Source organism: Blennius ocellaris (assembly GCF_963422515.1).
Source record: "Blennius ocellaris genome assembly, chromosome: 6".
In the NCBI taxonomy this organism is placed as follows: Eukaryota; Metazoa; Chordata; class Actinopteri; order Blenniiformes; family Blenniidae; genus Blennius; species Blennius ocellaris.
The window spans coordinates 5,029,207-5,045,147 of NC_137655.1; the positions used below are offsets into that span (position 1 = coordinate 5,029,207).

General features: G+C 44.1%; 1 protein-coding gene across 1 annotated transcript; it reads right to left on the bottom strand.

The window, feature by feature from the left end:
* Positions 1 to 405: 405 nt before the first annotated feature.
* f5 (coagulation factor V) lies at positions 406 to 15,772 on the bottom strand (the record flags this gene model as incomplete). Its single annotated transcript, XM_080498125.1, has 26 exons — positions 406 to 552; positions 630 to 815; positions 1,832 to 1,983; positions 2,097 to 2,241; positions 2,327 to 2,482; positions 3,568 to 3,653; positions 3,936 to 4,007; positions 4,107 to 4,223; positions 4,531 to 4,710; positions 5,010 to 5,226; positions 5,334 to 5,570; positions 5,804 to 5,972; positions 6,063 to 6,831; positions 7,585 to 8,016; positions 8,436 to 8,648; positions 8,734 to 8,881; positions 9,668 to 9,873; positions 10,000 to 10,096; positions 10,506 to 10,686; positions 10,765 to 10,930; positions 11,007 to 11,228; positions 12,088 to 12,249; positions 12,342 to 12,554; positions 13,989 to 14,111; positions 15,317 to 15,399; positions 15,609 to 15,772. The coding sequence occupies 26 exons, from the start codon at positions 15,770 to 15,772 to the stop codon at positions 406 to 408; spliced, it is 5,043 nt and encodes a 1,680-aa protein (XP_080354251.1).
* Positions 15,773 to 15,941: the final 169 nt, after the last annotated feature.

Consider the following 15,941-nt stretch of genomic DNA (forward strand, 5'->3'; position numbering starts at 1 on the left):
AAGTGATTCACCTTGATGGAGTTTTTTTTTTTTCTGGCGCCCCCTAGAGGGCTTCACCTCAGTTTGAAAAACTTTGATTAAATATCCTAAACGGGTCGAAAGCATCTTTATAACAAAGAAATATCAGAAGAAAAACAAATTTCCTTACTTTTTGCATGACAGTCGCAACATCCTGATGATAACAAAATAAAAATAAAAAGTAAATTCATGCAAGTTCGTTCATTTTTTTTCAGCCTGTGTGACGACTTTAAAAATGACCCAAACTATAAATGTTTGTCTTTCTTTGCATGTATCCTGTATGCATGTGGTCTATTTGTAGCTGTGGATGTGCTTATGTCTGGACCAACTTCCTATAGATTCCTCTACGCATATATTACTATCAATGCACAATTATTTCTGTTTTCGTCACTCGAAGTCGCAGCCGAGCAGCTCGATCCTCATGGTGATGGATCCCATCCAGCTCTTGGGGACGACTCGGATGAAGCGGGAGAAAATGGGAGGGTAGATGTAGTTCCTCACGTGGTCGTTGTTGTCCGTGTTCCCCTTGAAAACCTGAAGGGAGAGCAGTGGTTTTTAGCGTTCTCTGCCGCCGTTGAAGGGAGGAGGCCCGGCGAGGCGCTGCGCCTCACCCTGCACGGCTGGCTCTCGTGGTCGTCGGTGTAGTCGGTCCAGTGGAGCCCGTTGTCGCTGTACTGCAGGACGTAGGAGACCACGTACATCTCCGTGCCCAGGGACTTGGCCCCCTGGGTGATGATCCCCGTGATCTTCTTCACCTGCGGCAGCTCCACCTGCAGCCACTGGTTCATGTCGTTGTACTGCGGGAGAAAGAGGTTCAAGTCGCTGACGGAATGCAGGATTACGCCTCGGATATTATTTATTAATATCGACAAGGAAGATTTTTTTTTTATCTCGACAGACAAGCAGTCCATGTTTACTGTGATTAGATGCGTGAATGAGAAGGTGGAAACTCCACCCTGGAATACAACGAGCAGCAGCTCTCTTTATATGTGAGTGTAGAACAAAACAATACACAAGTTAAGGCAAAAATCATGACTTTAGTTTTAATGTAGTTTCCATTTAAACACAGTGCTTTAGTTATTGTGTAATAATTAAGACTTTACCACATTTTATATACTTATGGTCTGCTAGGAGGGATATGATGACATGGTGGCTGATTGGTTGACTATTGATCAATTGGTTGGTTAGTTGATTTTGTTAGTTGATTGGTTTTTTGGTTCGCTGGTTGATTGGCTGGCTTCTTGATTGGTTGGTTTGATTAGTTGGTTTTTTAATTGGTTGATTGGCTGGCTGACTTGTTGGTTGTCTTCTGATCAGTTGGTTGGTTGGTTTATTTGTTCGTTGATTGGTTTTTTTGGTTGGTTGGTTGGTTGGTTGGTTAGTTGGTTGGTTGGCTGGTTGGTTGGCTGGCTTCTTGATTGGTTGGTTTGATTCGTTGGCTTTTTAATTGGTTGATTGGCTGGCTGACTTCTGATCAGTTGGTTGGTTGATTTGGCTTTTTGGTTGGTTGGTTTGGTTAGCTGGCTTCTTAGTTAGTTAGTTGATTGGCTGGCTGGCTTGTCGGTTGACTTTTTGATCAGTTAGTTGGTTGATTAACAGGATAATTCAAAAACTTAAAGATGGATGACGATAAAAACCAACAAGCTAACAGATAATAATTTTATTCTCCAAATGCCGACTCACTTTATAATTGTTGTTGTATAGATAATCTGTTCATCTTAATTTTGTTTCCTATTTCTGCCTCTTCCACCTCTTTTTTCAAAGAGCTTTGCCTTTCGCCACGTCGTCATCGTAAACACATGCGACTTCCTACCTTGGCGCGCCATGCGTTGATGGTGCCTTGCAGGTTGAGGCGAGCCAGCGAGGGCTTCCAGGACCCGGAGTACCAGCTGGTGGCCGTGGAGCTGGCCTGGATCAGAGTGTCCTTGATCAGCCTGCTCTCCATCCCCAAAGGCACCGAGCAGCCTGAGGAGGGACACCAGGAGCCTTCGGTCATACCGAACCGCCGCGCCAAAGCACTTTTTTTCTTCTGGACACATTTGTACTTCTGTTTTCTACCCTGTCCAGTAGTGACTCACCGTCCAGCTCACAGCCGTAGAACTCCATGCGGACCGTGGCCGTGTTGTACCAGGTGAGAGGGTGGAGCCTCACGAATCGTCCGACCATCGGAGGGAAGAAGGTGTTTTTCTTTGTGCTGTACGCTTCCTGGTTTCCGTCAAAGATCTGGTTGAAAAAATGGGGAAGCACAGACCCGGTGAAACCTGTCCGGTTTGCGTCACTCTGCCCGGGACATGGGACCTCGTCTCACCTTCCTGAAGTACTGGCTGTCCCCCTTGTAGAAGATCCAGTTGCGGCGGTCGTTGCTGTACGAGATGGAGTACTTGGTGACGAACTGGGAGTACAACATCTGCTTGGCTCCCTGCGTGGCCACCTGGCTGATCACGACGGGCCGCTGGAAGTCCACCTGGACGCCGCGGAGGAAGGAACCAGTCACAAAAACTCACATTGCTGCCATTGGGTGGAAGTTCTGTGTAATCTTAGGCGGCTGTGGCTCGGTTGGTAGAGCCGTCGACTGTCCAACAGAACGTTGTTGGTTTGATTCCCCACCTGTCCGCGTGTCAAAAGGGTCAGTAAACCCTAAACTATTGTTCTTACTAATATGTTATTACTTGCTTTTAATTGCTATTTTAACCCTTGGATGCACAACCTACCAGTTCCTACACTCTTCCACAAGTGGGGTCAAAAATGACCCCAATTCAAATCAATGCGTTTTTTGCAATATACTGGGTTGTTTTCTTCAAAAGCTTTAAAACAAAGAGTTGTAATATTTTCATATTCTAGTTATTCCTCAAAAAACATGTTTGTGACATGAGGCCATTTGCATTTTTATTTATTTTTTCATTAATTTTAAGAAATTGCAGTTTTTGTGTCACTACCCCAATTTCTTAAAATTAATGAAAAAATAAATAAAAATACAAATGGCCTCATGTCACAAACATGTTTTTTGAGGAATACCTGGAACATGAATATATTACAACTTTTCATTTTAAAGATGTTGAAGGATAACAATCCGTGGGGTCATTTTTGACCCCACGTGTGCATCTAAGGGTTAACATGTAAGAATGTAAAGTGACCTTTGGTGCATGAAAGGCACAAACAAAGAAAACATCATTATCATTATTATTATTATTATTATTATTATTATTATTATTATTATTATTATTATTATTATTATTATTATTATTATTATTATTATTATTAACCGTGTGAAGCACTTTGCGAGCTGCTCCAGCGGTGGAAGAGCACCATGAAGGTGGAATCCATTTACTATATTTTGTTATATAAGTATGGAATTTAACTCACAATTCAATTCAGTATAATTTTATGGAATCTACTCTAGTAGCTGTAAGTTGAGCAACGGTTTGACTGACAATGTAATCCTTTTCTCAATTTTTAAATGAGTTGTACTCAAGTCCAAAGTCTTCGAACGCTTTTGTCTGTAAATGATGTTGCCATTAAAAACCAAGAACAGTCAAAAATAAGACACACCTGGATCCAGCTGTTGTTTTGCTCGGTGCTCCAGGCGTTGTATTTACCCTGTTTGTTCAGTCTGGCCAGGTGAGGCTGCCAGTATCCTGCAAAGCAAAGAAGACAAGGAATGGATGGTTGGTTCTTTGGTTAGTTGGTTGGTTGGCTTCCCCTTTATAAGTAGTTATGAATGAACATATTAAACATATTTTTTTTTCCCTCTTTGGACATTTCACTGAGGCCCTGTTCACACTAGTGTTTTCAAAAAGCTGCTGATTCTGAGCACAGAACGCTAAAAATGTTATGTGCACCATGAGTTTTTGTGAAAAAAATGCATGACGCACTTACTTTCTTTCAAGAAATTCCACCTGTGGAGATTAAACGCTTACCTCTCGTGTTGACTGCCGTGATCTGGTTGTCTTGCACGCTGCTCGACTCCAGACCCAGTGGACGATAACAATCTGTAAGACGTAAAGGAAAATATTTTAGTATCAAGGCTTTTCGGTAGAGTCTTGAAATATTTGCAGTTGATTTTTTTTTTTTTTTTTAAGCGCTCACACCATCATCTAGAACCAGGAAGAGGGTCTGCATGCCCCTCTGTTGGTTGAAGCCGACCTCCGTCTCCAGCTGCCACAGGCCCGGTTTGGACGGATACATCTCCAGGGTAGCAAAGCTTCCTGCAGAGATGATGCAGTGGCGGTTCAGCATTGTGACCACTGGTCATTTCGTTTGGTCATTATCATGGTACAAACTATGTACCATACCTAAGACTTGTTTTGAGTGTATGTGTATGTGTGTGTGTTGTTTTCCCTCCCATCGTAGGGGGCCACCATCAAATAAGACCCTCACCTCCTCATTCTGCTTATTATTTGGGGTCATTGATTCTGATTGACAAAATAAATTGGTGTATTGCGCCTTTAAATATCTAGGGCTACTCATGCTGAACACTTGCATGCACTGGCACAATTTGGTAAGGCTGCTCACCAGGTAGCAGGGGGAACACGGCCTGCCGGCGGCTGTGGGTCTTCTTGTGGATGAACGTTTGCCCGTGGAAGTGGACAGTGTGAACGTCTTTGGGGGGTCCCATGTTGATCAGGTGCCAGTATGCAAGCTGGTTGGTGTACATCCTCAGGCCCTTCAAGCTGTGTATGATGCCATTTATCGCTATGGAAACAACATGGAAAAACTTTTTGAAAATAAAGAAAAGATTTTGCTGCTACTTAACTGTAAGATACAGTATATCTGGTTGTATTTATACATTAGATCACTGCTACTGGTCTTGTGCACCATGGCTGTAGTAAATACTTCTTCTGCACATGCACAAGTCGATGGACACCAACAGCAGCACCCACTAGTGGCCCAACATGAAAACTACATTTTTAGTGTTTCTGCCATTTCTGTATAAATAAACAAACATAAACAGGGTCTACAATCAGGTGAGTTGAAGGTGAACTGAATCTCACACTGAAACTTTAGGTCGTCCTTGAGGAGCGGTTCCATCATTCTCCTTCGGCTTTTCCTCTGCAATAACTCGCGGTTGTCCACGTAGTGCCAGCTCTGCGACTCATCAAAGGTCATGAAAAGCAGCATGAACTCCCTCGTGTTTTGGGATTTCTTTTCCAGGGTTCCTTTCTTGCACACGAGCAGAGGGCCAATCAGACCAGAGTGGATGTCTCTTTCCTAAGAGAAAGGGAACACACTGGAATTATTATGATTGTAAAGAAATATTTCGAATACCTCCTTACCATCCAACATAAAAAAAAAAAACATATTCAGTAAGTACTCACAGGATTAACGCCGGAGTAATAAGCCCAGGTGCGGCAGTCAGAATCCTCCGGCTTTGGCCCGACCGATTCGCCAACTTTCCACAGGTACGTGAAAGTGGTGTTGGGTTGAACCTCATTGTCGTATTTGAACCAGTACTTGGAGCCGTCCTCGTACGACAGACCTTCTGTCTGCTTGGTGTAGGAAACCCCATTAGGGTGCAGAGAGTATGGACGGTTTGCTTTGTTCTTGAACACCACCTAGAAGATGAAAGGACAGTCTGACACGGGGGAAGTGTTGCTCTTTGATGGTTTTGCTTTTACTGCAAGTAGATGGACAAGACATTTTTGGGGTCTTCAACAGTTCATTCTTGCATCACCTGTGTCGTGATGGCAACAACCGGACAGTGGGACATTGAAAAGTTGTCATGACATAAGCAGAAGAACAAACTTTCGTAAACAGGGGGAAAGTTGCTGATGATGGTGGCCCTTACCATGATGCTTTGTCCAACCTCTGCTTTAATGACAGGCCCCAGGATGCCCAGATGTTCATCGATCTCCCCCCGGATGTCGGGCGTGTTGAAGCTTCCATCCATGTAGCCTCGGAAAACCACCTTGGTGAATTTGGTTTCTCGTCGGTTTTGTTGTGTCTTTTCTGGCCTCCTGTGGGGGGAAAAAAAAAACAGGAAATTGCTTGAACATGATTGATTTTAAAGTTTCATCACAATTTGGGTGAAATATATCTTGGCTTACTTGTTCCCATAGCCGGCGTAGTCCCATTCCACCTCCTCGGCTGCAATGAAGTAGGTCTTGACATTCGGGCCTGAGAGTTTGAGGTAGTACTTTGTGGTCTCGTCCATGTTGAGGTTCTTCACGTCCTCATGACTGCTGTAGGGATCTTTGTACATCACATACTCGTACTCGTTAGCATTCACGTCTTGTTCATTCAGGTTGAGATGATCCGGTTCGCCGCCGGGAACATACAGCTCGTAGTCACTGAAATCAGGCCGGGGCACGCCGATCACCACCGGCATGTTGACGAGGTCCTCCTCGTCGGAGAAAGGCTGCGGTCCCGCCGGTCGAGACCCGCGAGGGCTCATTTCCGGATGGAATCCGCGAGGAGAGAACGGCAGCCCACTCCTGGCCTGAGGCTTGTATTCCTTCCTCTTTCTTGTTTTCATGCCCTGGCCCTTGGGGGGTCTCTGTCGCGTGTTCACCTTTCTCACCCTTTTGGGGCGTGGTGTTGGTTTGGGGGTCTCGTCTTTTAAGTATTTCTTCATGTGCTCAGGAATCTCCGCGGGTACCGTCTGGTGAGTGATATCGTAGGTCCAGTTGTGCTCTTTGGTTTTGATAGAAGTGGTTTTAATCACCTCTGTTTTGTTCTCTTGAAGGTAAATGATCACTTCTTCACTGCTGGCCGAAGCACTAGAAAGCTCCTCAGAACTTTTCTTTACTGTCCCACTGCTGGCGGCAGGAAGTTTACCTACCGTGGATGCTGGGTACATCAACTTGTAAAGAAATCCTGTTTCATTTTCCTTATTCTTCCACAGATGTGATCGTAACATTTCCAGTGTAGCATTTATTGTTGACTCAGTGTCGGGCAGCATGCGTGTTACATTTTCAAAGATGGAACTTGCTAGGAATGACACAATATGAGACGTGTTGATTAGAAGACCATGCTCCAGCTCTGGCCAAGTGATCGACGAGTCATTGCCACTGGTTTCGTTGTTTGTCAAGTTGAGTCTTTCCACAATCGGCAGAGATAACGAATGGTTCATTTCTGTGTTATTCTCATTTTTCATGTCTGTTCTTTCAAACACGGTGGAGACAGATCCATTTCTATTTGAGGTATTGTGCTGGCCAGCCTTGGGCAAATCCACCGCGTGATAGAAAACATCCCCTCGGGTGAGTTTTTCCTCTGAGTCCTCAAACAAAGTGGAATTTAAAGAAGTTTGATTAATTTTCTTCCGGTCCACGATAGAACTTGAATTTTCTGGTAATGTTGTGAGATTTGAAGTTTCTTGTAATGCCATAGAAAAATTGGTGGACTTTCCAAACACTAATTGTTCCGTGCTATTTTTATCGGTTGTATTGTTGGAGAAAGAAATTGTATTATTTTCTGGACTTGGCTCAAACCGAGAAACACTCTTGTTTGAAGCCACGCTGCCATTGTTTGGCAGGGTTGAGTTCTCAGGCTGAAAATCTAAATTTAAAAGCGTATCTCTGGTTTGTACCTTTGTGCTGTTTTCACGGTCCTGAAAATGAACCGCTTGACGTGAATCTGTTGTGTTTGTAGCGTGTCGCTTCGGAACAATAGTCTGATTTCTAAGCCTCGTCCTCTGTGTGTTGTTCGTATCTCCATCAAGCACATCAACAACATCATAGTCAAGGAAAGTGAGGTCGAGCTGATCCACATCCGAGACGTTCGTCTGGTTCTTCAGAGACCTCAGACCCAACTCTTCGGCAAACATCAAGGTGTACTCGTCATTCACCCCCGTGGCTACTGGAGTCGGTTCCTTCTTCGCCTCCTCTTCCTTTTTGATGTCACCCAAGCTCAGAGGGTTCCACACCGTGAATTCCTTGTTCGGCATCGCCTCCTCGTAGTCGTATTCGTAAGCGTGGTCACGATAGCACTCGACGTCTTGAAACTTGACGCGCATTCCCTTGGTGGTCCCGTGGGAGTTGAGGGAGGCCATCAGCCAGACGCCTGGTTCAGGGGAGACGCACAGAAAACGCAATGGATTTTAATCTGCAGGCATTTTAAATGGTGGCTAGTAATTTATGGCATATTTAGATATTTTCTTTTATTTTGGAAGGGCAACCTGAAGTAAAAAAATCTAAATACAGCATTATGTTTGAAAATGCACCTAATGTAGCATGCTACATTAGCTAGCTGGGGGTCACGACACCACACAGACACAGCAGATTCTGAATGTAGTTCCTATGAGCCGCTATTTAAATGAATGATAATCAAGGAAAAGCAATAAACTTTGAATACAATTTTTTTGGATAAACGAGACCCATATGAAAGTGTTGAAAAGCTGCATAATATGACCCCTTTAAAACTATCCAAACATTTGACGACATGATTTGGACACTAAGTGGTTGTCGCCCGTCGTGACTCACCAATGTTTTCCATGTTCATGGTAATGGTCTCTCCAGTCATGGGATACAGGCTGAGGACGTCCTCGATCTGCTGGTTCAGCTCGAACGGATGGCCGTAGAAAGTGACCGTCTGGATGTAGTCCTGGGCTCCGATGCTGGACACGTGCCACGTGGCAACTTCACCATGGCAGAATCCCAAAAGTGGGCCAGTCTCGAAGGAATAACCGTTAACGGCTGCGGAGAAATGCACATTTCATCCATCCGTAATATGTCATTCATTGAGGAGAGGAAGGATTTAACACGTCCTTATAATACTTACTGTGCATGACGTTGGATTTGTAAAAGTCAGAGTCTGCCTGGTGGACTATAGATCGATCACAATATTGGCGAATATTATTTTCCAGGTACCAGCTCTTGTTCTCGTCGAACACAGCAAACATGGCGTGCTGCTCCTTGTCTGCTTTCAGCTGTGCCATCAAACAAAATAATTACTGTCACGTCTGCTGTGGATTTCCGCAACATTCATGATATCATAATGTTCCATAGTAGTCTAGTGCTGATCTATGCTAGTTTATGCGTGTCTATTTTGGCTAATGCTGGTCTATAATGGTTTGATGCTGGTCTTTGCTGGTCCTTAGTAGTCCTGTGCTGATCTATGCCGGTTTATTCTGGTTTATGATGGTTTGATGCACGTTTATTCTGGTTGTTGCTGGTCTGTGCTGGTCGGATGACAGTTTATTGTAGTCTATGTTGACCTGATGCTAGGTAATGCCGGTCTTTGCAGGTCTTGTCTGGTCTTTTCTGGTTTTCAATTCAATTCAACTTTATTTATACATTACCAAACACAACACACTCATTTTCTGACCCGATGCTGGTTTATGCTGATCTTTACTGTTTGCAGGTCTCATAATGGCTCAATTTGGCCTGAGCCGGTTTGATGTTTGTTTACGAAAGTCTGTGTTGTCTGACACACGTTCATGCAGGTTCTGATTCTGGTTTATGTTGATCCAAGCTTGTTTTTCTTGTTTGCTACTTTTCTCTTCTGCTTTCTGTGGGTCTATGTTGGTCAATATCCGTTGATGCTGGTTTAGCGGGCAGCCGGACATGTTTTATTTTGAGCCCATAACTGCTTCATGTAGTGACCCTAAGTCACCGCGAAGAGTCGCCAGTCTACCAGTTTTTCATGTCAGGGGACCGAAGTGGACCAAACATACGTGAAAGCGATGTTGAAACAGCACCGAGAGAGAGTTTACCTGCACGTTCCTGACGTTGAGGGACTGACCCTTGCAGATGAGGATGGGTCCGATCAGACCGGAGGCGATGTCTCGCGGCGTGTCCACCGCGCTGTGGTACATTCGGGTCAGACACCGGGGATCTCCGGGCAGCGGTTCGTCCTCTTCCAACACTCGCCACACGTAGGTGTGCGTCTCGCCTGGCTGAACGCCGTGCGAGTGGTTTCCTGGCAAAAACGATACCATGGGAAAAAAAAAAAACCCCAAACATGATCCTTCATCAGATAAAAAAAAAAAAGGGCAGATGGGCTCGTACTGGTGTTTTCATGGTTTGTGTAACGATGAGCCTGTACCTCCTTCTGGGTAGTTGGCTCCCTCGTCAGACTTCTCTATTGTCAGGCCGTGTGGGTAGATACTGTAGGGCCGGGACGCCATGTTCTTAAAGACGATCTGAAACAGAGGACGAGCGTGTGAGAGGACACACAGTCTGTGAACACAGCTGAACAATTCTGCCGCTCTTGCTTGTTTAATTTGAAACCCGGAGGACTTTAACTCGAAACTTTACAGGACGTTTCAGTCATTTTGCTTTCTTAGAAGACAGACTTTCAGTTTGAGCATTTATATGAAGTTTACTTTGTTGGTGTTCCTTGTGTATCATTTGTATCAAGATATTAAAAATTAGGCTGACACAGCTCCTGAAGTTTCATACATACTTTTGATATATGAACATAATCTCTGTCTTGTGTTGCATTTATGAAGCTTCACTTACCAATTTAGGCTTCATTGCATTTTCAGCTGTTTTTGTACCTGATGTTAGAGGTTTCAACTTTGTGTTGGTTGACTTCTTCTAAATTCTCACCGTGATAATGTCTCTGATTTGCGCTCTGATGACGGGACCCATGATGCCCAGCTCGTTCTTCCTCTGCTTGGTCTCCATCCTCTCAGTGAACGACTCGTTTGTGTACAGGGTGTACACCGCCTTCTTGTACTTTGAACCCACGCGAGTCGGCGACTGGGTCAGATACTGAAGCTTGAAATCTCTGCACGCAGAGAAGTGAATGTATTTGAATGCACAGCTTTGACATTTCCTTCCGACGTGCCTTTAAAATGCCACTCACTCGTCGATATGCTCGTGCAGGTTTGGCGCGTAGTCCCACACGATCTCCTCGGCGGCTATGTAGTACTTCCACTCCCTGCTCTGGCGCTTCTGCGCGATGGTCAACGTGCGGCGGGGGGCCTTGAAGCCATCGCACTTCACCACGTCCACGAAGGCGTGCATGCCACCTGCAAAGTGCGGAGCACATTGTTTCCCGTCTGTCTGTGTTGACGGCGCGTATTGACTGGCGGCGTCCGAGCTCACCCTCCAAGTGCTTGGCGGTTTGTGAGGAGAGTAGCCAGCGGCCCGGGTGCACGGCCACCATGCTGGCGGTGGTGGTGGCCCCGCTGATCAGACCCACCGAGGACACCTTGTGGCCGCTCTGCTGCAGCACCTGGCCGTTCATGTGCACGGAGAACACCTCGGGCTCCGAGCTCATGCCCAGGAGATGGAGGCTGACGGACGAGTGAGCGCACATCGAGACATCTGGAAGGCAAAATCATCCTGCTCACTTGATCTCCCCCCCGAGATTTCTTCAAAAACAAGCCCTTATGGGCAGTTACCTGACTCTACTCCAGATTCTAGAAAGTGTCTTGTTTTGTTTTCGTGTCTCATGTGAAAATACAATTTCTTCTAATCGCAGATCTCACAGACCAAATCGTTCCCTCTTCAACGCCAGGTGAAGTCGCCATACTTTCAGCATGAAACTTCAATGAACTTGTAAAACGTTGCCACTCTTGTCCTCTAATCAGATGAAAACGTCTTTTTTTTCTGTCTTCGAGCAATTTTTGACTGTGAGCCTTGAAGTTGCATAAAGTTTTCAGCCGTTTTTGGAGTTTGACATGGCAGTCAATGGAAGCTTTGAGAGTGGAGTGATAATTAATAGGAGTGGGAGAAGGTGTCCAGTTAAACTTAAAAAGAAATTTAAAAAATGTCTCACTCTCGCTCTCTTCGCTATGGCCACATTTCTCCATCGATATTACCATATAATACAGCAAAACAGGCCTTGTGCTTCTAATAAGGGGCTATGTTTGTCTGTAACACAAACTCGTCTCTCTAAAAATGCTTTTGTTCAAATAAAGTGCCAGATTTCCCCCCATAGACTCCAATGTATTTTTGGGAAAAAGTTTCTCGTTTCAGTGATTGGCTGAAAGTCAGTTCTGGTTTATAATATTTCACCACTAGGGGGCGTCTCTCAATATAAAAATGGTAAGATTGTTCTAATGTGGTTTATAAACGCACTGTATTTAAATGAAGTTGACACTGGCTGAAATTGAATCTTAATGAAGCCATTGAGGAGAAAATCACCAGCAGGTTAAAGGAATATTTTTTAACTCTAACCGACCAGGCAGCGTCCCCTTGGTGTATCCGTTGATGGTGTACTTGACGTGGCCGTCTGAGGAGAAGCTGCTGGGCGTGGACTTGCTGGCCGTCTCGTCAAAAACCCCAAAGAGAAAGACGAACTCGTGTTGAACTCCGATCTGCATCCCGAACTCATCGAGACTTCCTGCACAGAGGAGAAGGAAATGTGGTCGAACAAGGTCGATTAAAAAAAAAAAAAACAATCTAAAAAACTCAAACGGGTTCAGAATGTCGTACCCGCTTTGCAGACGAGCAAGGCGCCGATGAGTCCGGAGTTGAAGTCCTGAACCACGTCCTGGTGGGAGATGTAGGTGTAGGTGAGGCAGGCGGGGTCGCTGGGCTGAGGAGCCACTTCCTCCACCGCCTCCCAGTAGTAGACATGTTGGGCCCCCGGCGGCACCACGTCGTCCTCCTTCTCCTTCTGCGACGTGTTGTCGAAGTAGTGCGCTCCTGCGGGAACGTACAACCACATCACTTCATCCAGTCACATTTTCCACTATTTCATCTTTCATTTCTCTTCCTTTTCTTCATCTTTGTTTACTTCTTCTTTTTGTCATTTTTATCACTTTTTTCATTTATGTTTTCATCCTGATTATCTCTTTTGTCTCAATTTTTTCCCTTCATGTCGGACTTCTACATTTTCATTTCTTTATCGTCGTCATCTCTTTCTTTGTTATCTTGCTGTTTTTCTTCCTCTGCTTCTTTTTTTCCCATATTTGATTACTTCCTCTTCTGTTTTTTGTTTATTTGTTTTTGTCGTCATTTTCTTTTTCTTTTTTCATCTATTTTTTCGTCCTGATTAACTTCTTCATCAACTTTCTCTTCAATTCTTTCTTCATCATCTTTGACTTTGTTATGTTCTTGGTCATCTTCCTCTTCCTTTTGTTGTTGTTTTGGTTGTTGTTGTTGTTCTTTGTTACTTTTTTGTCATGATCTTCATCTTGTCTTCTTTATTCAGTCCTTCATCTTCATCGTCATCTTCACCTTCCTCCTTCTTGTTGTTCGTCCTCATTCTCTTGACCTTCATCTACATGTTGGTCTTCCCCCTCTTTGTTGATTCCTTTTCTCCTTTATTTTCATCTCCTTTTTAATCATCTTCACCTTCGACATCGTAGAATTTCTTCTTGATCTGCTTTATTCTCTTTGCCTTCCTCTACTTTCTCATCTTCCTCACCTTTGTTTACTTATTCCTCATTTTCTTCTTGGTTATTGTCATTTTTTTTAAAATCTCATTTTCTACATGTTTGTCTTAATCTCCATCTTATTGGTCTTCCACATCTTTTCCTGTCTATCTTCATCTTCATCTTCTCCTTTGCCTTCATCATCCTCTTGCCAGTCTTCTTCCTCCTCGTTTCCTCTTCTTCCTCTCTCTTGTCTTCCTCACCTTATTTTTGTTCATATCAGTATTATTATTAGCATTTAAAACATCATTAATTACAAATAAAGATCCTTGTCTTGCCAAGTGGACAATGTATTAAAAGATAATAAAAAATTTTAAAATCAAAATACAGTTCCAGAAAGTTCCAATAAAAGTAAAAATCTTCATTAAAGAAAATTCCCTGCAATTTCCTCAGTATGCCGACCTTTGCATTAAATGCTAATTAAAAAGTTCTTACTCCTAATTTCCTAAATCCACAATGTCAGTAACCTCCTATTTTCCATGTTTAATGAAGTAAAGCGGGATTGTGGTTTGGCTTCCTGCTGGACTTTGATAATCAGCCTGTCCTGGTTAATGTTTTGGGAGAAGACAAACAAAGTGTTATTTGTTTTCTTGTCTAATCTTGTGTAGTTCTTCCAGGCAGTAGCATCACGAGCTCGTGCGCTGACCCCGCGGAGGCCAGCTCACAGACTCCGGCTCCGTCGGCTGGTTAAAGCGGCGCTCACCCTCCGACTGTTTCCCGTAGGCCACGCCGTGTGGGTGGATGCTGTGCGCGCCGCTCGCCATGTTTCTGAACGTCACCACGATGGTCTCCCCGATCTCCGCCCGCAGCGTGGGCCCGAGCAGACCTGGCAACAGACGGGAAAACGTCAGAGTGAATCATCACCGCCTCTCCCGGTAACTCATGTTGATTCACAGACCGTTACTGATCAACCTAAAGAAGTTTTACCTCGTTGAAGGTAACGCTTGGGGATGAACCCAGCCCTTCACAGCTGGATTATTCTCCAGACCTGAACGTAGAATAAACCCCCGAGACCACATTGTACCCCCTTAAAAATCACCACATTCCCCGACCCTAGCAGGAAAACTGTCCATGTAAATGAACCAGAACGTCAGTTGGGTCACTTACCAGGAGAGAATACCGATGTGTTTTAGATATCGGTTCATTGAAAGGCTTCAAATTGACATTCAGGAGTTCAGAAATGGTTCCAGTTTGAGACCCTGTGGGTTGCAGCCTTCTAAACTTCCAATCTGTGAAGCCTGCAGCACTTCTCACATGGGTGGCTTTGCACTCAAGCTTAATGATTGCACGTCTCCGTTAAACTTCTACATTGTACGAGCCAAACTCACAGAAGCCGAGCCATCGGCTCTATTGGATTTATGGTTCATACAAGCGACTCCCATCCCCCATTAAACTCAATTAACTCATAAAAATGTGCCTAAATAATACCCATTAATCAATTTTTAAAATATAAAACATAGACTCTGGTCATAATAAATTGACTCAACACTGCCACCAACAGTACAACAGAGGAATAACTTAAATGTTACATAGTGCACCTTTAAAAGAAGGGAAGGCCTATCTATCTATCTATCTATCTATCTATCTATCTATCTATCTATCTATCTATCTATCTATCTATCTATCTATCTATCTATCTATTATAATTGGCTCATTGTGCCAGACAACTTTTTAAAAAATGTCTAAAAGAGCAACTTAATCCCTAAACCACCTAAATCTTTTTTTTTTCACATTTTTGAACTTTCAAACTTACAAGCATTTAATCATTTAGTATTATGATACTGCAACATGGAAAATACTGTCTAAAATACAACTCTGACATTCTTAATTACCTTGTCCTATAGGAATAATCCACTTTAATGAAATTTGCCCCCCTAAAAATACATTTCGGGTACAGTTTAATACTTTTCCACAGAGCCGACTGATAATAAATTTGTTTTTTCTGGAGGTCGGGTGAGGTGTGTTTTCATAATTAGAAGCCAGCCAGACAGACAGACAGACAGTGTGCTCATGCAAGCCTCAAACATTTACCTAACCAGGGTGGATGAGTCTTAGCCTGTCTGAAGTCTTTATCATACTCCCGAAAGACCACTTTCCTATAGGTGGGACCGAACCTGGGATGGTGGAAAAACACACACACACACACAGGAGAAAGAAATGAGAGGGGAAAATTACCTCATGGAGTGAGAAAATATGCAGTCTGTGGTGTGTGATGCATAGAGTGTACAGTGGTCGTGTCCGATTTGCTTGAAAATGTCACAAAATTAGAAGACAAGTGATAAAGAAAAATACAAATAAAATTAAAAAAAAAAGATGATCTTACCTGCTGGTGTCATTGTTCCCGGAGTAGTTCCAGTCTATCTCAACAGCAGCAATGTAGTAGTGTCTCTCTCTGGAGGCAGAGGGGTCGGTTTTAACGTGACGGAGCGTCAGGAGGACCAGCAGGGGCAGGAGACGGCCGGCGCCGGCCCAGGGACCAAGCCTCATCTCTGGGATTATTAATCCTTCAGGTGAGACCTGCTGGCTGCTGTGCAAGAGAGTGGAGAAGATCTGACTGGGAGGTCGGCTCCGTGTGTTTTATCAGCCACTGACACACACACACACACACACACACACAGTCACTCACTCACAAGTGTGTCCAAACATTATGTCCCAG